Below are 27,130 nucleotides of genomic sequence, written 5' to 3'. Positions count from 1 at the left end.
TGACACCACAGTGAGTCTACACATGTAAAACCTTACTTTTTGTTTGTTTTTAAATCACGATTCGAAAAAAGTATCATTAACACGAACAACAGGTGTTATGAACACATCATCATGATTCCACTAAGTCCATCATTTCCAGCTTTTTTTTCCCTCTCATCACGGTGACTTTTCACCCACAACAAAAAAACTGATTTCAGTGTGGCCGGTCTTCATTTGAAATTTTCAGTATTTGGATTTGCGGTATGTGGGAGCGGTGGCAGAGGTGGCCTGCGGAGATCAAACACGTCCGAGGCAAGCAGCTGGCCCATTATCAAAAGCTGCACCACCTAAACCTTGATGCTTTGAGTAATAGATTAAGGGAATGGCAAACAGTAGATGACCAAAGCCACATGCTAAATATGCACAGTAACCCAGGCATATCAAAGCCGCAATATGAAAGCGACTGTGGACTCTCACACAGATATATATATATATATATATAAATTCATGTGTGTGAGTATTGTGTGTTACAGCAGGAGATGAGTGTTGTAATCCAGCCGCTCCTCAGAGAAGAGACAGACAGGGATTTCTGCAAAGGTCAGGTTCATTTTGTCCACACACACACACACACACACACACACACACACACTTAATGTAGTGAATGACCTTCCACACAACAACTACACAAACAAGCCATTTTGGCCATGCATGCCGATGTCTGTCAGGGCTTGGTTACACAAGGCTCAGCTAACCAGAGCACTGGCCAACGCTGCACACAGTGTGTTTGCTGAGGATTGTAGCTCCCTGCCAGTGAGAGTGAGAGGAATGTGAACAGGACTTACAGTACATGCACATGTTCACACACTTAAAACGAATGTGTGCACAGACGGTGAGTTTCATATGGTAAGAGCTACTCCCCCCCCCCCCACCTTCCTCTTTACCTCTGCTTTCCCCCTGGCCACAGTGTTTAGGGAGGGAGGGAGGGAAGGAGGGAGGGAGGGCAAGGTGGAGAGGCAGCCAGCATTAGCACTGGTTTCAGGTTTCAGACGCCTCTGACTTGTTTTCTTTAGGAAACACTTACTGGGGCTCCGACTACACCAGAGGAAGTGCTCACCTACATCACTTCCGGGTCGGATGGCTAGGGTCACGCTGCACTCGGGGGCTCCATTAAACCACATGTGGAATGCGTTTAGTGTCACCAGCAATTAACCTCATGAGTTAGTTTCAAATGTACCGACCTTTAAAGAAAACATGGAGTAATAAGGGTGAGGGGGGTTTGCGAGATTGATTTTCTCTTGTGAAAACTGGCACACGTAGAATCAGCCCCTGACACATTCCCAGGTCTTTTCTTGGCTCGCTTGTGTCTTTTTTTTTTTTTTTCCTTGCCACCCCTCTTTTTCTTTCACTTGCTCTCTTGTGTCTGAATGGCTGTACGATCACCTTTCATGACAACCTGGAGGGGGGAAACAGGAGGAAAGCTTGATCGAGGAGCTCAAGGCCCTCCAAGGAGCTAATGATATTCCAGAGGAAATGAGAATGTGAATAAACAAAGCCAGGGCCATTTCCAGGAATAATGCAAGAAACATGGATTGGGGTGGACTAGGGGGACAGGATGGAGTGAGGGGAGCCATCATGCAACTTCCTACTTATATTCCTTCAGGGAAGACCTTGAATGGCAAGAACAGGAGCACCGGAAGCTATTTGGATGTTCTCCAAACCGCCAATAGTCTCCAGTCTTCTAATTGTTGTAGCTTTAAGGATAAGAGGTAATATACATGCTTTTCACACCGACACAATGCAAATACATATGTGCTTGCAAGTTTTTAGAGCCAAACTGATAAATCTGCATAGCCAGTACTTTCAGTCGATATTTGTACTGATATATATAATGGCCAATAAGAAATAAGAAATGCCTGAACTATGTTTGAGGTGAAGAAAAGAATGAAATAGTTTGTCCATTAAAGAACACTGACAAATGTATTTTTTAACTAAAACAGCTCTCACTCAGACATCTCCCATACATATGCTGGTTACAATACTTCAAAAATTAAATATAATGGATCCTTATCAAAATTTTTGTTGTGTTCATGTTAAAAATCGAATATCAGTCAATATACTCTTATCAGATTTTTATAAAACTCTCAACCATCAATGTCAGTATCAGCCAAATCAAAAATCCAATGTCATCAGGCTCTACTACAGATAAACACTAGTTCTGAAACAATTAGTCAATTATTGGATCAATAGTAAATGAATCAAGAGCGATTCTGATAAACAATCAATCGTTTAAGTCCTTCATCAAGCAATAAAATCTGTTCCAGCTTCTCAAATGTGAGGATTATTCTGTTATTTATCATTGTTTATTGAACATCTTTGAGTTTGGACAGGTAGTTGGACAATGCAAGATCTCTGAAGATGTGACATTGGGCTCTGCTATTAAACAACTAAATGATTAATCGACCAGAGATAAATTAGATACATTAATGAATACTGAAGATCATTAGTTGCTGTTTTAATAAGGAGACATTGTAAAATAATTGTAAAATAAGCATCAAGTAAACCTTTCTATTTCGACCGCAAAGTCAATTAAACTTCGGACAATAGTCAATGCAAGCCTTCAAAAAAACTTAAACATCATCGACATAATGTGAGATACTTAAATCGATGAAATACTGTTCATCTTAAGTTTCCATTTAAAGCACTTATTAAAATATTCTTTAAAATTCTGGGAGGTCTGAGACACAAGCTAGGCTAAAGGCACCAGGATGGACCAGTGGGCAGGTTTATCCCACCTCTGAACATGAAAGCAGTAGCCATCTCTGCATGTGTTTTCAGAGCCTCTCCCTGCGCTTATTCTGGCTAGTGATCAGGTTATACAAGTCCCTCTTTTCAGAGCTACACCGTAATACCGATATCCCCAAAGAGGAAAAAAAAAAAAAAGAGAGAAGGAGGAGGTAGAGAAGAAGAAGGGGGGAAAAAATCCTATCTGAGAGATTAACTCGCAGCACCCAACCGAGCCAGTGCTGGGTTCACTGGCTCACTCAGTCCTATCTTACCCACTAGTCTCTTGTTCTAAAGCAAAGCATGTCTTTGATACTCGACTAGAAGGAATCTGGAGGCGTTACAGGTTTCTTTTGTGCTTTGCGCTGCACAGAGAGTCTGTGTGTGTGTGTGCCAAGGCTGGGATTTCTTTTCTTTACCCCCCCCCTCCACCCCCTTTCTTTTTCTCCCTCGTCCCTTTGCCTTCATCTCTTGCGCCCCTTCCCCCATCCCAAACACTAAATCAGTGAATCATAAACCTTTTCTCTCTTTTTTGGAGGTGGGGGGGGTTGGGGGTCGCCATCACAAACTGCTTGCTGTCCAAAAGCTCAAACTCTTCCTGTGAAAGTTTCCAATCTGCTGTAATTAGGGATCAAAGTGACCATATTTGGGTGGGGACTGAAGGTGATGACCGCTTCAGAGTTTGGAGGGTGGATAAGGGGTGGGATTTTGGACAGAGGAGGAGGAGGGGAGGGGGGGGGGGGGGTAGTTGGGGGTGTGTGGGTGAGGTTTGACTCCCCTTGGAGATTTTCTTAAACCCATTACATCAGCTTTTTTCTGCTTCATGGGCTCCAAGTCCGGGGCTTTTGTGAGGGTAGAAAATGACCTAAATTGACATTCAGAGTGGTTGTGGTTGGTTAATTGTGGCCAGGCATTTTTGGCATAAATAAAACAAGATTCAAGAGGCCTTCTTTAAGCCTTTTGCAAATTCTGCGTCTTTGTAAGCATGGCCTCCAATGAATGTAAAGTGGTCATACCCAAAATCACGTGAGCTTTGTCAAATATGCTCAAACCTTGCAGATCAAACGGGGGGCGGGAGGGGGGCAGCTCTATCAGAACGATTCTGAGTAGCGATAAGAAGAGCACGATATCAAAGTGAGAAAATGCTCAGCATAAACACCCACGCTGTGATCAGGCTTTTGAATAAAAAAGCTCTACAGTTCTCACCAACTGTGCAGTACATACATCTCTGCTTTCCCAATGACCAAAGTATCAGACTGTTTCAGCTTTGATTACCACAAAGAGGCTGTCAAAGTGGTGCATCCACATGCTGTGGCTCCCTTTCACTTGATAGCACATGTTTTTCTATAGATATGATAGCAGAAGTTGATTTCGGTCAAAACAAGCTCTTTTTAAAAAAAATAAAAAAGGGGGGGGGGGTGCAGAATCAAGAGAAAAGTGTGAAATAAGAAATGATGCAGCAGTCCTGCTAAGCTCTACCCACACATTCTAATCAAAGGCTTCACAATGGTTGGCCTAAAAAAACATAAAAGAAAAAGGAGAAATTCAAAAGAGGCCACTTGCTGGTGCCGGGCAAACTGATCAGCAGCACATACACTGTCAAAAGCTAGTGGGAATGTCAAAAGCACCACTGATCTCTCTCTTTCTCCCCTAATGTGATCAAACAGGGGTTCATTCCTCGGAGGAGGTCAAAGAAAGAGAGGGAGAGAAAGTGAATGGGAGCTTTGGTGCACCATAGGAAGCCGGCCACCAGCAGCACAACCAAGCAGTGAGCACAAAACAACATGCTGTCTCTCAAGCTTTCCTCCAGTCCCACGGCAAGGGGGAAAAGAAGAAGAGTGGACCGAGGAGGAAAGAGTGGCTGGGCAAACAGTGAGGGGTAAGGGCTCAAAGGGGCCTGGTTGCCCGGGTGAGGGGGACCCGCTGCTCCAACAATGTCCACATCAAGCGTCCGGCTACGGGCCAGGCCCCGCAGAGGTGCGCTCCCAGTGCGCTTGGAGGTCAGTGGCATGGACAAAAGGGAAAGGAACAACCCTACCCTGGCAGAGCAGCTGGGCTCAGGACATAGAGGCTTAGGACTTGAGAAGAGGTGTGTGTACAAGTGTATGTGTGTGTGTGTTTGGAGGATGATGAAGGGGGGTAAATGATAGAGAGAGCAAGCATAGGATGGAGTATGCTTTCAAACACATCAAAAAATGTTCCCTGAATCATCAATAGAATTGCAAAATTGGTGGAGACGCTGGTCGTGAAAGTAGTTTTTCCCTCACTGTAAATTCACACTTCAAAGTTTTCTTTTCATGAAATCTTCAATGGTTCACAAGAGAAATACAAATCTTGCACATGGTTCTAAATACTTCACAACCCATGAGTCTTAGTCACCATCGCTATGGAGAGGAAGTCAGTCACAGGTACAAAGAACTGTAGAGAATTCAGAACATCTCATCATTGTAATTGGGAACAAAACACTACACCAACAAAACTGACCCATAATCCTACAGTAAACCGATTTAAATTGCAGAGTGTTTCTACAAAGCGTAATCTTTAACTTCCGATCACCATTAGCCACGTACACAACAGAATTTTAAGCTCAGTGATCAGATGTTTAGTGTACATTAGGAGTCATAGTCGACTTTTTTTCTCTTCCTATTAAGCAAGGCTGGTACTTTTTTTGGATTTTTTTAATCAAAGAACTGCATATTTTCTAACACAGCTCATCTTTTGTGTTGATCATTCAACCAGGAAACTTTATTTCCCATCAAAGCCTTGGAAGTGCTCCAACTGCAAGTCATCTAACACTGCCTATGCAGACTGTTACTTCCAAAATCTTGGATGCTCAACATAACTTCTCCTTCATTACAACTCTAAAGCAGAAATACTCTGAAAGTTTTTTTTTTTTTTTTTTTTGCAATTTAGGTTGCCATAACGATCCAGCCACACCTCCTCCTGGCTGCTTGAAAAACAGTGTGCTCACAAACCCACACACACACACACACTCACTCACTGTCCCTCCACACACACACACACACACACACACACCAATAAAAGGGGGGTGGGGCTGCGGCGGTGATCGGACAAACACTGTTCTTGGAACTCTGCCGAGCGAGGCTATTGTGCAGGCGAGCGGTAAAGAGACAGAGAGAAAGGTTTGGGAGGGGTGGGGGTGGCGTTGAGGTTGCTTCAATGGCTGGCTCCATCAGTGGGTGGAGATAAAAGGCAGCAAGGTGCTGGGCCAAGTTGAGGCCTGGCTGAGGTGGGGAGGGAAAATGGTTTGGAGGAAGGACTTGGACTCGCAGTGGCAGGTGTGAGCAGGTGAGGCGGGTCAGAGAAAAAGACCGGTGTGAGTCCTGTGTTGAGGAACATCTAGTTTAGCCAATCTCTTTCCTTCTTACTCCATTTTATTAACAAGAGTACTGAACAGTACTGTAAGCAGTTATTTATTTATTTATTTTATCATATATTTGAAATAATTTGGGTTTAAACTCAGACATATGCTTTAAAACCTCAACTATCTGCATGGCTAAATAACATTAAAGAATATGTGTTTTTTTTTTTTGTAATTTGGGTGAACTGACCCTTTAACTGTGAACTCTTCTTTTCCTGAAAAAAAAGAAGTAAATGTTATCTTGCATGCCTGTATCCTTTTACCAGTCACCTCAGGGCCACATGGGCTGAAGGTCTGGGTGTGGATCCATGTCACCCGGCCATTCAATCCCCCTCATCTCCTACTCCGTCAACCCACACCACCGCCTGAGGACATGGGCTGTGGATTTCATACATTCCACTGTGGGTGGGGGAAACACTTCAGATTCTCTGCTTAAGTGCTTTTGATTTGAAGGATTTCATGAGATTTTGCAAAGCCGCCTCTGAGAAAATTGAACTTTTAAAAAAAAAAAAAAAAAAAAAGGAAAACATGTAAAATAACATACCCCCAAACACCATGAAAACAAGTTATTTAGGGCAGGGGGCGTGTAAACCACCCTGTAAATATTACCACAACATCAGCGGCAATTACAAGGAGAGAAAGTGGCATAAACTAGACTGTCATGCCTTCGTCACTCCACCCTGCGCAAAGCCTCTACAAAAATGAATGTTTGCGCCTTGGGCAACAGAAAAATTCCCTTTCTTGCTGTAGGAGCAAAATAAATAGTCTACATGAGGGCAAGGGGAGAGAAAAGTAAATTTTAATTGGTGTGGAAATAATTCCATTACCATATAGCTCCCTATAAAAGGCTGATTTGTTCTTTTGATCGCCCCAGTGAGTGTTTATGAAGTCACTGTGGGATCAGCCTGGGCCCAGGGGCAAGGCCAGCCACCAGAATTCCTCCGAACATTTGTTTAGCAGCAGGCCGAGTGCAGAGCGGTGCACAAACGCAGTATTGTTCCTCCCGTTCTCACTGGTCGCGCTGCCAGAGGTAGGAGCTGACTGGGCCGGAGAGAGAGAAGAGGGGAAGGAGAAGTTGTGGGGTTGAGGGAATAAGCAGACCCTGGGGATAACCGCCCCTGAAGAGTTAAACATCAAACCTGCTTTACACACACACACACAAGCACTTCCTGCCGTCAGCGTTACCGGGCCGCTTTGAAAAAAAGGTAATGGCCAACTTCTAAAAGATCAGGTCATTTCACAGTCGAGAGGGCTGTTCCATCGCTGAGTGGTCAGAGCTTTCTCCCCCCCCCCACCCCCCCTCCCCTCCCCTCCTCTACACTCCTCGGCACGTTGTGGCTTATAAATTATACAATCAAAGCCAACAAGTTCCTCCCACATCCATGCCTTTGTATGGGGATATTTGGAAGAGATTTATCTGCCCAAGAGTTCATGACTCTAGTGTTATAAACCCCTAGGGATCCATGTTATTTGATTTGTTTTTTATTAGAAACAAGGAACCACTTAGCTGGCTGTAACCTCTGGGGCATTTGGCTCCACATCTAAGAGGATTGCAGGTTGGAAGCCTTTTTTTCTGAAAAGGGACAGCAATGGCAAATACTGCCTCTGGAGATGAGAAACAAGCTGGCAAAACTGTGCAAAGTTACTGTAATGTAACTGTAATGTCTGGAAGCCAAAAACGTTGGGTGCGGAGGAATTTGCAGATTTGGCAAATTGTATGGTGATAAATATTAACCGTTCAATGTAGCAGATTCACCATCTCCTGAGAGAGACTCCCATTCAAAAAAAAAAAGAAAAAAAAAATCATGGCTTTGAGCTGATTTATACCGCAGTGTGATTATGTGATTTATTTTTAAAATCCAGTCTGCTAGAGCAGTTACTTTGAGGTTCCACCTCCATGTTTGTGTTGAACAGTGAGGCAATTGTCAAGCTAGACTTTGTCTCTTTGATAGGCAATACAGACCCTTTTCAAACTCTTAATCACCGTGATGAAAATATTAAAAAAGGACAGAGAGGGACGAAGGGGTCAGGGAAGGTCTGTCTGTCGCTGCTTCAACCAAAATTTCCATACACCTCACCATGACACCTTGAAGATGAATACCTAAATTCTGAGGATCGGAAGATGATGAATGCTAAAAGAGGACGAGTGCATATTCAAATAGCTGGCAAGTCTGGCCTATTTTTGCATATGAAATTCCATTGCAACTAAGGGTCAGGACCTCTGGGTCCTTAAGGAAAGAATGTGTGACTTGAAATTGAAGACCAAAGGGGCTGCTTGCATCCCCTGGCCTCCCAGCTGGGAGGACAGCATAAGCATCAAAGAGGCCCTGTGAATCTTCAGAGGGTCGATCGGGATAAACTCGGAGGGCATGTGAAGGGTCTGAGAGAGTTACCGCTGATCATGCATTGCGTGTGGAAGCCCCCCCCCCATCTTCGTTTACAGCTTCTCCGTATTTCGTGAATTATTCAAAATAACATGAAAGGACCACACTAGCCTCAGCCATTAGAGTCCCCAGGGCGTGCTGTTAGCATGTTAAAGCGTGAGTCACACAGTCCAGTGAGCAGTGTGTTTACCTCACGTTTGTCTTGGCCAGCTGTGCGGTGCTGTATTAGTGCAGCACGAAGAATGATGAAACCTGTTGTGACAGCCACGGCGGCTACTTCTCCTCTGTAATGCCCTCCTGTACTGTAGTAGGTGAGCGTGAGAGAGCTTTTTGACACTTGAAGGCAACATCTGCATGCTATGTCTGATCTCCAAAACCAACATAGTGGCCTATAGACAGGAATCAATGCTCATCATCCCTCTACTCATCAGTTTTTAAAAATCTATGCAGAATTAATGCCTAAACAAATCTTCACAAAGTTGTAGTGTGAAAGACTGTTGTAGTAAATCTTCCTAACATGCATCTACAAAGGCTTTAGTCAGGATGTGGTTTTTGAAATAAAACTGCCATTGCAGAATTGCACTGACCATTTTCATGTATGACATTTGCAAAAAGAACAATCACTAGATATTTGCAACATTTTTTTCCTGCATGTGATGGATATCTCCCTGAAACAACAAGTGACACTGACAAACAGCGTCATGATTGGCTATATAGTGTTGTTAGCGGCTATGTATGGCAGGTCTGAAGCTGTTGAGTAAAAATCATAATCTCTGTCATCAATATTGAGCAATGCTCAAAGTTCAAATTCACAGAGAAGCCAACATCTGAACAGAATGATTATATCCATCTAAACCTAGAACCACGTCAAAACATTGAAAACACAGGTGGGAGGATACAGGCTCGGGTTGGCGCTGCGGGCCCTTGGCTTTCAGCTAAACCCGTGTGTGTGAGTGAGTGTACCTGGCATGTCACAATAACAAGCGCTGGTCATAGGCAGAGAACAGAGTGTCTTTTGTAGGGAGAACCAGGACAACCAGCATCCCCTGTTGGGCTCCTGCCCCTATGAGAGAGCTGAAGTGTCCCGACCTCCAGCACCTAGTCTGCCAGCCAGCCAGGGCCTGGCCCGGAGAAGCCTGTCATCACTACCACAGAGGCCTCTATTCATCCCCCCAAAGACAAAGCCAAAAGTGTACAGCAGCCATCCAAGGCATCCCAAGCATCCAGATATCCACCAGCGATATCATTTTAGGCTTTTGTGAGCCCGTGCTTTGGTTTCCCCGCCGTTCTCAACCCACCATCCCTGCTCTCCATTCCTTCCACGTCCAGGATTTATCCGCTTTGCGGTGCAAGGAACTCACATGCAATGCACATCCTTGGTGCACAGCGACCACACAGTGGAACCGACTGGTAATTAGCGACATCATTTTCAACATTTTTTGACTAAAAATCCATGAAAGCCTTTAAATTTCCGTAAAACACCTGGTGTCAGGTATGTTGTTGATGGATGCACGTGAGGTGATGCTTCTTACATGTCCTGCAGCAGTAACAGCTGTTTCTGTGGGATAACCAGATGAACAACTGGAATGCTTTCAATGTGAAAAAACATGCACGGGTTTTCATTTTTCAACAATATCTTTCCTCCCAGCTGTGGAAAATGTTTTTCTTTAAGAAATCTTTGCTCTCATTGGTTGGGTGTGTCTGGGTGAAGACCGATACGTTCGCAAAACCGAAATCCTACACAGCAATGACATATGTAGAAAAACAAAGTGTTGCCATCAACACACGATGGAACTCATTTTGCACGATTAAACACAGATTTTAACCTTCAATTCCTAAGCTCTCATGGATTTATTCAAACAGGACACACATGGTACCAAAAACCTTGCAACACAACATTTCACATACAACGTTCAACATAACATTTTGCTTTGTTTAGGCGGCGTTAAACATAAACTTAAGGTGAAAAGCACGAGCAGCGCTACTAGTGTAACTGAAAAGTTGAAGAAAAGAGCAGCAGCTATAAGGAAATTCAACCTCATCAACAACAAATCTTAAGAAAGAGACATGTTTCTGTTTGACTGGTGAGATATGTAGTGCAGAAACACCACTTATGTTACTTTTGCATAAAGAATAAGGAGAGAAAAAAAGGCACGTGTTCACATTGCTCACTCCCATGTCAGACCCTTCTGGTCTGGCCGTCCTCTGGCCACACTGGACCCCTGAACTCAGTGGTGAAATCTCCACCTGCTGATAGCATCAGCTGCCCCCCCTCCCCTCCCCTCCCCTACCCTCCCCTCTACACCAGCACCACCACCACCACCACCACCACCCTCCTCTCTCGGGCATGTGTGGCGGCTGCTGATAAAAGAACTGTAGATAAGAGGAAACACAAGCTGTGATGAGGAACACATTGCCACCAGGAGAACAGAACAGAACCCAACATCAGCCCGGTGGAAAGGAACGAGAAGGAGAAAGACAGAGGAGGGAGAGAGGAGGGAACGAGAAGAGAAAAGGCAAGGAGACAAAAGAGGACGGGATGAGAGAGAAGAGAGAGAGAGAGGAATGAGAGGGAGGCGGAGAGAGAATCTGAAAATGATTATAGGAGAACACTGAGTAGAAGAAGAAAAAAAAAAGCTGTTGTGTATCCCCGGGCTAAAAAGAGAGAGAAGAGGAGGCTCTGTCAAACAAAACTGAACAATAAGAACTATAAATGGCCAAAGAAGTTAAAGGACCAGTCATTCCTGAAGGGAAATCCCCTAAAACTGCATTAAGTCTATGTATTTCTACCCAGCCGGCTCATTGTGAGATTTGGAATACATGCGGTTTGTCAAAACAACAAAAAAGCAACTGCAATCAAAGTTCCCATATATCCCATAAATATGACACGAGACGCTAGCATAAATACATAGCGCTGTCAAAACATATACAGAACTGGACGTTGTTGCCGTCTTTAGCGAGCACCACTGCAGTATTTACCCTGCAGGAGCTAGAGTGAAACTGAAAGCAAGACTTTTTGGCAGCTGCTGGTTTAAGAAATACTGTTCCAATAAAAGGTAGTGCAGTGCAGTAACATTGTTACACAAGAAAATAGTCATATTTATTGAATTAATCCTGCAGACTCGCTCTACTAGCGACTCCATCAACTGACAAGCAGAAGTCCCAGAAGACACAAACCAATCCTCTCTCTCTCTCTCTCTGCCGTTTTCCAGTTCACTTCTCTGGAAAACAAGAGTGAATGTAAATAAATCTGAGCTGTTGACACGGTCTGAGAGTGGAGGGGACAGGTGCCACAATGACACCAGCGACCTCCAGGGGGGATGTATGCATCCCATAGCAGTGTCCCCTTTCAAGATGGACACCGGAGGGGACAAGCCAGTTGGTCCACCCAGGGGTGTGAGCAGCACAGCAGCGGGTCAACTCTGCCACAACCAGGGAAACACCGACGGCTTAGGCGACACTTAGCGGTGCATTGTATCTAAAAAAAAAAAAAGGCGTATAATCTTATTTCTGTCTCCTATGCTTTAGATAACAGTCTCAGTCTTATGTTGAAGAATAAAATCCCTTCTGGTGCTCTGTTAGATCTTATTTTTTCTTCCCTGCGTTTTCTTTTCTACATGATATCTTTTTAGGGAAAACTGCTCTCTTTTCCAAAAAAAAAAAAAAAAAAACAAGTGTGCTGTGCTCACTGTAAGTCATGCTGGATAAGAGCAGCAGTGGAATGCTTAAAATGTAATCTAATATATATAGCTCAAAAGAATCCATTAGCCCGCATTTGACCAAGTACGCCCTGCTTCTGGCCAGGCTTCCTCCTATTGGCTCTGAGTCAACGCAAAGTGTCCTGCTAATCCAACAGTTGTCTGGCTACGCTGAAAGTCACCTCTGAGTCCAGCTCTAGCACTCGCGTCAGGAATCCACAGGCTCTTTGCATACCGAGCGGCCGGATATCCTCTAGTTAAAGAGGGCCCACTAAGCCAGGGCCATGTGTTGGGTTGACTAAGGGGGAGGGTGGGAAGGGGGGAAAGGGGTGTTTTTAAGGGTGGTGGCAGGGATGTTCAGGCAGTGCTTAAAAGGCCTTCAGAGTGACATCAGCATCACTTTGAGCTCACACAAAAGCGGTGAAGTGAGAGCGGACTGTTCAGGTTCCATAGAAACCAATCCAGTTTCCTGCAGATCCTCTCGGAGCCGTGCACTGCGCTGACTAAAAAAAGTGCAGTTGCTTCTTCTTCTCTGAGCCCGCGGATCTGTACATCTGTGAATGGCTTTTGTGTTGCTGCCGGGGCAGAACAAAGTGAGTTCAGGTTACTGCACTCCTCCCGTTATTGGCCCACATTGTCTCTAATTATTCCAGCAAACATTGACACAGCATGTGTGGTCTCACATTTATACTCCGTCCCCCCCCCTTCCCCTCCCATGCTTAACAGAGTGGGAGAAGACAGAGAGAGAGAGAGAGAAAGAGAGCAGAAAACAGAAAGAACTTATGAAAAGGAGGCAAGGAATGATGAGAGAAAGGAATGTGCACTTTTTTTGTGCTTAATTATGATGTAATTATAAATGAAAATGCATCGAGATGTACTAAAAATGCTTTGGTTGTTTTCATGCCAGTACAGAGAACTGCAGCGTATACTGCGGAGTGAGGGGGGTTTTCCTCACCTTTCTCCCAAATAACGCTCCATGCCAACTCCAAGCTTTTAATACATGAACAACCAAGACCAACCAACAAGGGTTAGAGGGCATAATGATGGAGTTTTTTAGGATGCAATGACTGAAAACAGAAAACAGCCCTTCTCCACAACTTTAAAGCTCAATCCCACACTCTAATTTGAATTCTGAAGCTTTCCCGTTGCCTGGGCGATTCTAACTCCAGCTTTTGCAAAACAATAATTATGACGAATGTATGCATCAGTAGCTTACCAAATCCTCTGTCCATAAGCTTAGCTTGAGGCAATGCTGCAGAAAAGCTGACCCAAATATGCTACATGTGGTTGCCAATGGGAAATGGTTTAAGGTTAGGCACCAGAACGGGTTTGGTGTAAAATCAAATCACGAAAATTTAGAAATGGTTGCAAGCTTGGTTTCAGCTTAGTTACAGTAAAAGTGGCACTAGTCTCTTGTTAGCGTTTGGTAGCAGTCCTATAGAAAACCTTAGTGGAGTGTGAAGCCATTGCTGTGATTGCTTTTCACATAAAAGCACTTCGGAGCAGATCTGCTGCAGATTTTTTACTGGAAGCCATTAAAGCTAATGGACTGACTCATCTGTTAGGAAGTATAACATTTTAAGTTTCCTCAGATGGGGTCTGAGTACGGACTCAGACTTTTTTTAATTTTTCACATCTCTTCTGAGTTTCAATAAAATCCAGTTTTCTCACTGAGAGTTTGCAGCTTTATCGTATTTGAGAAAATGTTGAATATATTAACGCTGCAATCAACATTCGCAGACAGCTGTACCTTTACAGGAGAGATGTGGTGTGACACGACAGCATAACCTCGCACTACAAAGCACTGCATGTCTTTTTCTGCAATGTCCGTGGATGAAGTTTCTGTGTGCTAAATCTGCTCAGCCATAGTTACTGCAGATGTTTCTGCTAACACTTTATTCTATTGATTCAAAAACAACATATGCTGGTCAGGCTGCAAACATAAAACACCTTTTCTGCACCATAACAAAGAAGATCGATACCACTCTTTTGTATGTTTGTTAGATGTGAAGCTACAGCTAGCAGCTAGTTAGCTTTGCTTAGCATAAAGAGTAGAAACAGGGAAACAGCTAGCATGGCTCTGTCCAACGGAAACAAACTTCCTACCAACACCTCAAAAGCTAAATAATTAACTTGTATTTTATTTGCTTAATCCATACAAGTGTAAAAATGGCAATTTGTGGTTTTACAGAGGGAAGAGCCAGAGTAGCCATGTCCAGTCTTTATGCTAAGCTAAACTAACCAACTGTCACCTGAAGATTCACATGTAACAGACATGACACCATGAGAGCATCAATCTTCTCATCCTCCCTTCAACAAGTTAGCAAATAAGAGTATTTCCAAGAATGCTGAACTATTCCTTTAATGATACTTTGCTCAAGAATATATTTGAACTTTATCTATTGTGTAAATAAATCTACAACACACAAATTGCAGATCCTCCTGCAACTATTATATGAGAGGGAACCATGCTTCCAAACGCCTGGTGAGGCCACTATCCAAATCTCAGAGCCACATTCCCTGGGACGTGTTTATTTCGAAATGCCTGCGGGATACATGTCACCCCCGGGGGTGACAATTTGACTTTGTCACATGCCTGTGGGATGCAGACGGAATAGCAAAGGGCTGTATTGGCCCGTCTTTTTCTGTCATTCCCATCTTCTCCTACTCGATCGCTCCTTTCTCTCAAAACAGCATTCTGAGAAAACTAGATTCCTTGACAGGTCCAAGGACAAGTTATCATTAGTGAGCCAAGTGTGTTTGGACAAACTGCCCCTACGCTGCCAAGCAAAGAATAGCCAAGATCTCTTCAGTGCCTGAAAAATTGCTAAAAATGAAAAATGCTGCTTATACAGTGACATATGACAGACAGAGGAATGTAGATAAACGGAGGAGAGGTGTGATTGAGAAAGTGCAGTGACACGAATAATGATGTGCTCCATCTTACTACACAAAGAAACAATGATTTGATTGCTACTAACATTAGAGCCCCATTTTCTCTCATATGCCCACCCTCTAATTTACATCTGAGTAAAATAATCAGACCTAAAAAAAACAAAAAAACAGAAAAAAACACAACCTTGACATTTTTTCTTGACAACGACATGCTGGGGCAATGAGGGGTGAACAGATGGATTGCAAGAGGACATAAACGGACACAGCTGGCCAGGAGTAATTGTCCTGACCTTTTCATATACACTCAGGTTCACACTGAGCCAGGAGGGGGGGGGGGGGGGGGGGTTTGGAAGGTAGGGGTGGAGGGAAGAGCACAGATACAATTTGCATGATGGAAAATGTCATTTCGATCAGCCTAACTGACCGCTGTCTGTAAAGATCTTGTCTTGACATTTGTATTCCGTCCTCAACTTTCTCTCACTTATTCCCCCAATTCAGAACAGAATCGAGGAGTCTTTTCATGTATATACATACTCTTTATGATCTATTTTAAATAACATACTGCTCAAATTAAAATATCTGCCTCCGGATGCCCTGAAAAACAAGTGTTTTGCCTCCAATCCCAATCAGTCATTTATATGTAATAAGTGCAGACACAGAGTAACATTTTACTATGTCATACAGCTGCAAGGTGAACTATTAGAATAAAGAAGCTCCACATTAACATTTGTAAAGCAAATCTAATTTAGTTATGTTTGACAGCTGAGTAGCTCTGAATTAAGTAGCCTCCATCACAGCTTTCCTTCAGTGGTTTCCTAAGATATTTTGTACAGTATCCCACAGTGTTTCATATAGTAACTGTAAGATTTAGACAGCCTCTCTTCATCCACAGCATGAAGTTCAACTACAGTTCAGCTACGACACCGACAAAACGACTGAAATAGAGGCAACGGGATCACGAAAACGGACGTGCCTGCTTCTTTCACCGATACACAACATCAGTATGGATACAATTATTTGAAAGTGCTGACTACGCTCCGCATCAGGAACAGGTTTCAGAGCTTTAGCAGAGTGCGATGAAGCATCTTTAAACAGTCGACACGCTCGCAGCACATTGTGTTAAAATTAAAAACGGTACTGGGAGTTAAACTGGCTTTACTGGATGAATTCAACCAATTACTTAAATTATATAGGAATTAAAACAAGTCAATGTAATTGCCGACAGGAGAATCTCGCTCGCAGTCAAGACCGTCATGCTTCAATGATTAACTCGATTCATCATTAGATAATCAATCATTCGGCTGGGTGGCAAAGTTCATAAACAACTATTTTAATAATTGTATAATCATTAACTCATTTATCAAGCAAATATGATGAACTTTTTGCTGTTGCACGTCAATGTAAACTGAATGTCTTTGGTTCGGTTAGACAAAACAAGGAAGATGTTACTCTGGGAAATCACATCTCTGCATTTTCTGACATTTTACACACTGCAACAATTAATCAAAAACACAGTCAACAGATTAAATGATACTAAAAAAATATCTGTCAGCTGCAGCCGTACTCAAAGCGAGGTTAAATCATGTTATGAGCCCTGTTTTGTCTCAATCCATTCAAGTACAGCGGATTAGCTGGACGGTCCTGTGATAGTCATGAACGCTACAGTCTACGTGTCGGAAAACAAGGAGCTCTCTTCTTTACAACCGGCAACAAAGGCTTTGTGCTGCAGTCTTGACTTTCGAGTTCGACCCAGAATGCAGGAGTTAAAAGGCCGACCTCCGCGTGAACTCCGAATAAATAAAAGTGCAGCTGTTTACTGCCAATTTAACATCAAAGCGATATACAATCACAAAACAAGGGCGGGGGAGAAGATAACTTCGATCAGAGGCATGCAAATAACCTTTGGCAAACCGAATCAACAACGGTGAATTATTGCCGTGCGCTCTCAACAAGCCAGATACTTTCCTGCAGTGTGAGCCTCTCAACTGTCATGGGAGCTGTCGATGAGTTATCAGCCTGATGATCATGTGGGCATTTTTGAAGGGATCTGTGGTCATGCTTAGTGTAACACACATTACAAGGAAAAGTACATGCGCACACACACACACACACACACACACACACACTCACAGGCCCTGTATAAACTTTACAAAGAACAGAGTCAACTCTGTTCCACCTGTTGTGTACTTTAGAAACGCCCAATGGATTAACCTATCTGCTGAAATCAGATAAAAACTGTTTCCCGTTCCAAGTCCTCCATCAAAAACGTAAATAAAACTTTTTTTTTCACCAGGATCCTTACGTTTGAGGAGCGTCAGGAGGTGACCTAACACCTTCACCTGTGAGGCATTCTGAGCACTTCGGTTTCAACAAAACACTCCAAAGTATTTTTTTTTTTCCACCGTGCTTGTGCAAGGGAACACCTCCACCTTTATTTGTATGGGAGAGGATTTAGCTTGAAGGCCTGCAATTACATCATTCAGTTTTGCAGTGCTGCATATCAGGGCCGGCATTACTCAGAGAGGCCTTTGAAGAGTTTGGCCCAACCCTCGCTCTGTCTCTCTCTGCTTCCCTCCTCCCCTCCGCCACCCCCTTCGGCACTGCCTTTGATGTTAGCGCGTGGAGCTGCGCCGAGCGTCGCGGCCTCCCAGGCCTCCCCGCCTCGCCTGATCCTATCTGCTCAGGCGGCACATTCATGTGGTTTACACCCGCAGCACGACTCCCGGCAGCTATTCACCCAGCCCTGTAGGCCCCTCCCTGTTCAGGGTCCAGGGGCTAGAGAGGGAAGCAGTGTGGCCTTAGCTGCCAACGGGGGTCCAGAGGAAGGACAGGAGGAATTGTGGAGGCTTTATCAAAGCCTGAGGCTGTACTACAGAGCTTTTATTGGCATGGTATATTAGTTACTATATTTGTAGATTCATAAAAGGAAAAGCTACACCTGACCATTTCAGATTTGAGGAGTTAGAATCAAAATGCAACGGTGAAGGTTTAACTCTTACAATTACGGAAACAGTAACTGATCTTATCATCGGTTGCAACTGCAGTGCACCAAATGAGCTTTGCTTCAAAAATAAATATCGAAGGGAATATTTATTTCTGAACAGAATAATCTTTTAGCGACCGTGACAGCGAACAGAAAATAGAGAACCCTGTGTCCCCGATATCTTCAGTATACCCATGATACAGAGGACGACATAAAAAGAAACCTAATTTTTCATTTCAAAAAATCTAGGGCGCTTTTTTAGCAACAGGAAGAGGAGGAGCTGAGAAGATGCAGTGATATATCTTCACTGTGGAGCAAAGAGACATGCAGCACTCTACCAGACGGCACAAAAAAAAAAAAAATGCACGGATAACCCAGCTTGTTCTCATCTGACCAAGCAAGCCTTATCCATCATACCTCTGGCCCCATTGTGTTACAACCTGGATCTTCCTCATTACTGGAACTACCTGCACACACACACATGCACCAAGTAGGCTCTAGAAACCATGAGGTGTAGGGGGGGGGGTAAGGGGACAGAGATGAACATAATGGGGTCGGAGCTTCCACCTGAAACTGATTTGTCCCCATCTGGCACCCCTGTAAATGACCTTTGCCACGGTTGTGTAGGAATCCATTAAAGGAAACAAAAAGGGGGGGAGAAAGAAAAATGGCAGGGTTTCTGACAGAGGGCCTGTCAGGAGAACCCTCACACATTAATATGATGAATTAGACGGTGATCAAGTGCGCAAAATCAGTAATGGCTTCCTTGAACAATAACCACAGAATCTCAAACTAGGCCTAACGCATATCAGTATGAATCAAAATGACAGGGAAGGGTAGGATCTCTCTCACATTAACAGCAACTGCGATATGTTTTTAGACATAAGAGGCTGATAATTATGTAATGATGTACACAAAAGGAAGAACTTTGAACCCTGTGTTCTTGAACTTGGGTGAGTGGGATAGATCTGTGATAAGACCTCTCCTTTCTGGAAAACAAACGAGAGGAGCGAAGGCACAAGTACATTGTAAGGTAGGAGGAGGAGAAGGAGGCAGATGGAGCGTACTGCTCAGAGTGAAATGGACTCCCTGCACAGCTACCTTCCTAGTCTATTGGCAAAAAAAGTACAACAAAAGAGGAGGCTGGCGTTGTGGCCTTCCACGGTTAGTCAGCACATTCCTGGCCGACAACAAAGCATGCCTTTGCCTGGATGAGCCACTGTGAGCATTGTCATTTCATAACCCTCGACCCCTTAGCCTTTGTTTTGCAGACCCTCTGTGTCAGTGGATAAAAATGTGGGCTGAGGGGATGGACTGGCCTTTCAGCGCTCTTGCATCAAATGCAGACAGACACACCAAGGGCTATTCAGAAAGCAAAAAAAAAAAAAAAACCCCACTCTGGACTCTTCTTTATCTTTGACTCTTAACAAATGTGACTCAAAAATAACCCGAGTGAAGACAAGCTGTGTGAAAAATCACTTTTTTTCACCTGTCAAAGTGTGACATTATGTTGCGGTGCATTTGATATACCCCGGCACACACCATAGAAAAATAATCACAGCCTCAGGGCGAAGCTGAATTAACATTTCCTCATGATCGGAGTGTAAAGCAGAGGACAAACGCAAGACGTTCATACAAATGAGCTCAGACAAATAATCAATACCAGTTCAGGAGTAGAGCGACAAGAGGGAATAGGGTTCCCCCTGGGAGAGGCCTGGAAGCTGGAGAGAAAGCTGCAGCGAGCACCAGCGCTGACTGCTAATCTCTCTTGGAGTGGAACATCAAAGATCTGCTCAGCCACTCAGCCCAGTGGAAACTAACATAGCTACTGGGGCCACCAGTACTAACATGCACTTGTTCCAGGTGGAGCTGTGCAGTGAGTGGGAATGAGAGGATCAGAGAGAGAGAGAGAGAGAGAAAGACAGACAGGAGAAGACAGAGTAAAAGAGCCAGGGGCAGGAGAGTAGAACAGGGGCTGCTGGGTAGGGAGGTAGCGTTGGCCAATTAAAAGAAGTTTGGACAAGTGGTAAGAGATCCAACGGGAAGATTGACATACACCTGACTGAATGTTGACAGGCAATCAGTGCTTTCAGTGAACGACTGAAAATATGATCTTAACTTACATTTACATTGTACAGAATGTCACATACTTACCAGCAAGATAGTAAATAACTAGCGCTGAAACACTTTCGATTAATTAATTAATGAATCGTCATAAAAGATGGGTTGATTTAAGCATCAAGTGCAAATACCAAATATTATCTGGTTCTTGCTTTTCTCTAGTTTTACATCACTGCAAATTCAAATCCTTCGTTTTTTTGAAATGTCAATATCACATTTTATAGACAATTAATCAAATGAATAATTACATTTATCGGATGTTTTTAGAAAGCATTTTAGAGCCTTTTATGCCTTTATCAGAGAGTTGACAGTAGAAAGATGACTGGAAACAAGGAGAGAGAGAGAGAGAAATTGGGAACGACATCATGCAGCAAAGATCCAGAGACGATGCTGATCATAAAACCGACCACCGGGGAACCCCAAAACAACTGAAGTGTTAAGTGACAATTCATCAGTGCACGCTAGTAAAGAAACAGTTGTAACCATCACTTGAAGGCATTCACATGCAATATAGGATGCATGACAAATTTTGGCTGCATCACAAAGAGCAGACAGGCGGTGGGGGGTGAGAGTGTATGATAGTGTCGGGGTGGGTGGAGGGTGGGGGGTGGGGGGGGGTGTTAAGCAAGAGAAAGAGAAAAACAGTTTAGTCTGTTCTATTCCGAAAAGGGGAGAAAAGCAGCCTCAAATTACTTTGGCCGGGACATGAAAGTGAAACAGGGTGGCGGTTAAGAGACGATAGCACTTAAAATACAGCTGTGACCGCCAAGCCAATAAATGGAAAAAAGTAGGGAGCAGCACTTTTAACCTTTTAAACCAGCGTTTGTGTACTGCTACTGTTGCTTTGGCGCTGGGAGTGGCCCGGTCCCTGGCACCTCCCGTCTGGGACCGGCCCATTATGGCCTCTTGGGGTTTCCAGCCTGTGGTGAGAAAGCGCGCTGGATGCCTTAAACCACTAAAGCTCTCATTATAGTCTAAATGCAGCGCGACACAACTCCTGCCAGCTCCAAGGTAGGAGCTCCAGTATTTAAGCTCATCGTTGTCTTAGCTCAAAACCACCACTTTCCCCCCTGCACATGCAGTCAGAAAAAAAAAAAAAAAAAACTGCCACTTTCAAAGAACCACATCATGAAGTCTCCCAGCTATAGTTACTGGCACTTCATGCGTATGGGGATGAAGTTCAAAGGTGAAACAGCTCGTGGGTGTTGGGAAACTATAGCCTCTTCTTCCTGACGCTGGATTCAGAGGATGCTCTGTGTCCCCTCTGAGAGGAAGCAGGCAAAAGCCACATTATTCCCTCTGGTTCTGGCCGACAACACTATGAGTTCCATCTGGTCCTCTCGGTGCCCCTGCCACGTCCCTGCCTCAGCTCCTCACTCACATGCTGACAGCAGGGCCCGCTGGAAATCAGAGGCAGATGTGTGCTCGTGCGGTGCATCGCGCCTCATCTCGCTACAGGAAAGACGATTTGGCGTCAGAGAGACAATGGAGAATGATGAGCGGCAGATGGCGTCTCTCCCTTCACATCAAAACACGTTCTAATCAGGAGAGCCGTGCGTGCGCTGTCAACAGTGATATAAATGTGACAAACACGGTGATGAGCAGTCTGACTGAGCATCCCGTGGAGCGAGGCCAGTCTAGGAATTCAATTATCAGTACATCTGGAAGAAGAGCGCTGTCAGTCTGTTAAGCATCAGCTGGTTTCGTCAACCCACACCAATCAAGGTGTCTGTCTTGGTGACTTAATCAGGGGGATGATATGATGGTGCCATCATTGCACTGCTTAACGAACTTAACCCAAGCCCAAGCTGCTGCTGCTGATATGTGGAAAGGTGCAGCAAGACTATCAGAACTTCTAAACTATGTAAAATATGAAGTCCAGCGCAAGCGCTTACATCACGGTTTTTTCACTTAATCTCTTCTGGCCCAAAGCACTGCTGGGTTTTCATTTTACCAGACAGTTTTTTTTCATTCTAGCTGTCTAATCAGGAAGTATCTAAATCTGGGATAAGAGGTGAATACAATTAACTACCTGGCAGAACGGACAACCTGCAGTTCTCTGGTTGCCAAGAAGCAGAGTTAACAGGCACTGCTGTAAATACACCCTTTAAGTCCACTCATAGGGAAATGCCTGTTGACACACACAGTCTAATTTCTTGACAGAACGGTTTAAGGAGACATTGATTACTTTACTATTACTGAGTCAAACTGGAGCAATCAGGGAACTGGCGTGGGAGGCCTGGGGTTTGGCACTGTCGCCAGATCTGCGTCGTCATCCTTCCCCTCTTAGAGCAGAGCGAGAAGCAAATTAACTTAATTTATTATTTTTGGCCCTGGCAGCGTGTGCCACATTTCGCACTCTTCAAACAGGGCTGAGCGGGTGTTAGCTTTAGGGAATTAGCAAAGGCGAGCTGGGAGTGTATGAGCGGCGATCGTGGTTGGGTCTTTGCTCAGGAACGCTGCCAAACTTCCCCGCGCCCCCCCACCACCACCCCACACCCCCCTCCCACTTCCCCCGTATTTGAACCCATACCTGCTGAGGTCTGGCCACTACTGTACACACAAGGTAACGCAAACCCCTCAGGGCCCTGTTCAAACAGCAGAAGAGAGGACGTGAAGGCCCTGTAAACCTCAGACAGACCAAAATCAAACACCCTATTCACAGAACATGAGACGGCTGAAAACCTTGAATGCAAAAAGTAGACAAGTGCAATGGTTGCAGAGGTCACTGCGGACAACTGAACGCACAAGAACCTAAATATTTGTGTTCAACCCAATTCCAGTGTAACACTATATCCGTTACAACACCGCAGCAATTTCTCAACACGTTACTGCAATGTTATTTCACAAGTATAGAATTTGCATGTGGGGAATGTGATACCAGTTTAAAATTGTACTCTTCAGGTTGTATGGCTGTCATTGGTTGTCAAGTTTCGACTTTCATAAATCTTTGGTAGAATATGTGCTGTAAGAAATTCAAGACAGTGTGCCGTGCTGGATAAACTGCCCCTCATTATAGCCTGACAAAATATAAGCTGCCTCTAAGTGGTCAGAAGCTATGTTAGCAAAGAAAGCAAACCTAAATAGATGTGGTTTTCGATGTAAAGCTGAGGTCCGACATTTCTGTGTGGTTACTGAGTGGCGCCAAATGGCCATCACTGTGTGTAAACAGGGACCGTTTTTTTGTGCTGAGTATCCCCTCCTTTGATCCCCACATATCATCTTTCTTTGAATGCAACAGTCTGCATTTTGAGGAAAAAACAAAAAATGCATACATGCACTGAAAAGATGCTGCTGTGCGACTGATATCCATCCGGGGGCATCGTTCTTACAGAGTAGCAAGGGGGTGGAGAAGAGGATGCCGCTAGCTGGGTACATTCAGTATGAGTGCATGTTAACAGACACACAAATGTGCTAATGAGTCACAGTCTTGACTCACCCAATACGACGGCTCATGATAGTAGCTGCTGAAATTCTACGACGCATCCTTCCACTACACGCTGACTGAGTGGACTTGATTGAAACCAAATTTGCAGCATTTAAACAGCCCTCAACTCTCTCCATAGGCTGCATTGAAACCTGTATCCCCACCCTCCCACCACCACCACCACCACAGACCAATGATCTCATGGAGTTCAACTGTTTCTTCAGTGTCGAGGCCACACTCGAGCAGCTATTGGCTTGTGTACAAAAGATACAAAAACCGACCCATCATCTTCTCTGCTTGTGAGGCTTTGTTCTTGCAACGACACTTCATCTTTTGATGATCCAGTACCATCTCGACATCGAAGAAATCCTTCATAGCGAAGTGACTAGTGTACAAGACTTGTTGGCCCAATTATCAATCACAACCTCAATCCAAATAAACTTGACATGTGTTAGAAACAGTTTGGATTTGAAAGATATGGCCAAATAAGCAGATACCACTTCAAAGAGTGGATTATTGCTTCACATTCAAGTGACTACCAATCGATCATAAAGAGCTCCCTCCATCATCCTCCTTCTTTCACACAGGACATGTTAGAGGTCAGTAAATAAAACATTTGGCTTTGGCACATGACTACACTGTACCTCAAACTCTTCAGTGCCTCACAAAACAGTGGCCAAGTAGATTAAGCAAGCGTTATAAATCTTCAAACAAACACTTGGCGCTAAAGAAAAGCTTCATATTTTAGTGACTCCCACTAAATCAAAGTTGGATAGCCGATCCAACCATAACCAAGTCCAGCCAAATGCACTTGTCATGTTTCAGGGAAATAAAAGATGGAACATGGAGGAGTCCTCTTATGATAACTAGTTTCTTCAGCGTAATTCTTTTTGTACTCGATGTTTAATCCAAAAGCCGTAAAACGGTTACATGAAAGCCTCAGCCAAAAACATGCAACTTCAAAGGCAGTGTTGATGACGGCTACATAGTAACTAACAGGCTGCAAGCGGCGGGACGTGTGGGTCACTTTACACGTTGATCAATAAAAACAAACCTAATCCACTATTAAAGCGTACTTTTCCGAAATGAAAGCGAACGTTTGACCGAAACACAAACCGATAAACTATCACAACTGAGCACAAATCGGTCAAAGTTTACAAACTTTTTTTGAGGGAAGCGGTGGCGGATTTGTAACTTTTTTTTTTTTTTTTTTTTTTTTTTTTTAGGAAAACGGTTCCGAAAAGCGTGCCTTTCTAGTTGAGGGCAATTAACTGTAAAAGAGCGCTCAAGTGATCTCCAGACATCAACAAAATAACCTGCAAGAGCATGTTTTCCCTGTGAATGAATTCCACAAGATAGGAGCCATCTTGTGACCGCATATGCTTGCAAGCTTAGTACCATCCTCACACAGCCTACACACACACACACATACATATACACACACACACACACACACACATACACACACCGTATACAACTCTTGTCAACCCCCCAGCCTCTGTGGAAAAAAAGTTTTAAGAAGGGCAGCTTGGTAAAATTACACCCCGGGTCCCGGTAGTGTCGCTCGGGGCTGCTTCTTGTCATTCCCCCGTAAGAAAAAGACACTTTACACGTACTTGAACGATCTCCCCCTCCGCGCTGATAGTGGCTCCTGCTTTGGAGAACCGTCCTTGCAAGCCAGTCGTGTAAGTAGTATAATCTCCATTGGGACTGGACTCGAACAGAACCACTTCCACAAAGGCAGTATCCTTGGCGAAAACGGTACCAAGAGAAGCGGCGACCACCAAGATCACCAGGACCACCGAGTCGGGTACACGATCTGAGCCTCTCCTCGGTGAAATCATCATCTTGCCGGCTGGATCTGCGCCGATCGGGACATAATTTCACACGGATTAATTAATCGGGTGAAGGTAATTGAAATCAGGTCTATGCGCGCTACGGGCGATGCGTCAAAAGAGTCACAATTGTGCAATAAAAGCTGAGCCTTGGCTGAAGCGTGTTTATTTCACCACTGCAAGCCTTGTCAATTACATTGCCTGCAAACGCTCCCTCTCTCTCTCTCTCTCTCTCTCTCTCTCTCTCTCTCTCTCTCTCTTCCTCCCTCCCTCCCTCTCTCTCCCTCTTTCTTTCTCACCCCCCTCCTCCTCCTCCTCTACAAAGCGGATCTCCTTTGATCTCCAAACACGTGATTTTTTTTTTTTTTTTTTTTTTTTAGTTTTTTTTTCTCTCTCTCCCAAAAGGGTTATATCCCCACCCACCAATCTTTCTGACCCTCTCCTTTGCACTCCCCACTCTGAAGTGCCAGCACTCCAGTTAAGGAGGCACCGCGGACTTCACTGAGCTGCAAAAAGGGGACTTATTGTTTGTCAAATCTTGAAATTACGCCTTAAAGTTTGAGTTAATTCACGTTTTGTTGGGTTGATCGTCAAGCAGAGGCCACATCTCCAGCCACTGTTGTAAAACCGAGCTGCCTGGTGCTGTTTTTTCCTCAGTTTGACACGTTTTTTGCAGTTGTACCACCTTAAAATAAACACTACCCTCTTCAGGACGCTTCATGATTTAAACCGGGCTAATTTTTCTAATCTAATTCAGATTTGCTCACCTCCAGGTTGCAAACATGTCGCTGGAGTTTTTTCAGCAATCTCAGTTTGAGTGTGAACGTTTGTACAAAGTTTTTGTTTGTTTGTTTTGCTTTTTGTTCTGACTAATTAGGAATTTTAATCAAATCATTCCAATGCGAAAATCAACACAATATTCCCTACAGTATCCCTGCACACATACTTTATGGTACTAATGTTTTCACCCATATATGGAATCACAACCTTTTACCTTATATCTCTTTAAAGATTTAAGGAAAACTCCTTATATCTCTTTAAATAATCACAAATCACTTCACTTCCTAAAGCACGTTTTGCTCATGAGAGCTGTTGTATTCCACATTAATTAAAGGCAGTTCATTTTGCACATATATAATTGTGCACCGCTCTTTAGACAGATGGATCTCCAATTAACTGCTGGCTTTGATCTTCAAAGTAGTTGTCCTCATCGAGACAGGCCTGACAAACTAGTCATATATCATTTCAGGCATTTCACAAACCTCTAAATATTTAAACGTAATTTGACATAATTTCTATGTGCAGAAAGTCAGCTGCAAATTAGCGGCTGAATGGGACATCTCAACTGAAGTTGTAACAGTAGGCGTCTGATTTATCACGCATTAATCGATAAACATCACATTTCCCATGATCTGCTCTTTAAAACATGCAGGCATTTCCCCCATTTAAATAAACTGTTGATGCTTTTATTTACAGAAGAAGACAATTATTTCCCAATCATTCTCTGTTCTGGATAAAGAGTCTATTGTGAAACGTACATGCTGCCCAGTTCCTAGAGAACATCTTCTGCCTGGCGTCTTTTCTTTCAGTGTGTGACTGTTCATTATGTGTCTGCAAATGACCACATTGTGTCTTGAAAGGATGT

At 43.9% G+C, this 27,130-nt stretch overlaps 1 protein-coding gene across 2 annotated transcripts in view; it reads right to left on the bottom strand.

Annotated features, from left to right (window-relative positions):
• The window catches only part of znrf3 (zinc and ring finger 3), a 71,360-nt gene extending 45,058 nt beyond the window's left edge, over positions 1 to 26,302 (bottom strand). Inside the window, exon 1 of one of the 2 annotated variants that reach the window (XM_067570635.1) lies at positions 25,267 to 26,302. In XM_067570635.1, coding sequence (XP_067426736.1) covers positions 25,267 to 25,497 — 231 coding nt within the window. In that variant the 5' untranslated portion in view covers positions 25,498 to 26,302. The remainder of the gene's footprint in view (positions 1 to 25,266) is intronic. The other variant, XM_067570628.1, reaches the window with a different exon arrangement.
• Between the last annotated feature and the right edge of the window lie 828 nt (positions 26,303 to 27,130).

This window comes from Thunnus thynnus, chromosome 2 (assembly GCF_963924715.1).
Source record: "Thunnus thynnus chromosome 2, fThuThy2.1, whole genome shotgun sequence".
NCBI lineage: Eukaryota > Metazoa > Chordata > Actinopteri > Scombriformes > Scombridae > Thunnus > Thunnus thynnus.
This window is presented reverse-complemented; position numbering and strand designations above follow the sequence as displayed.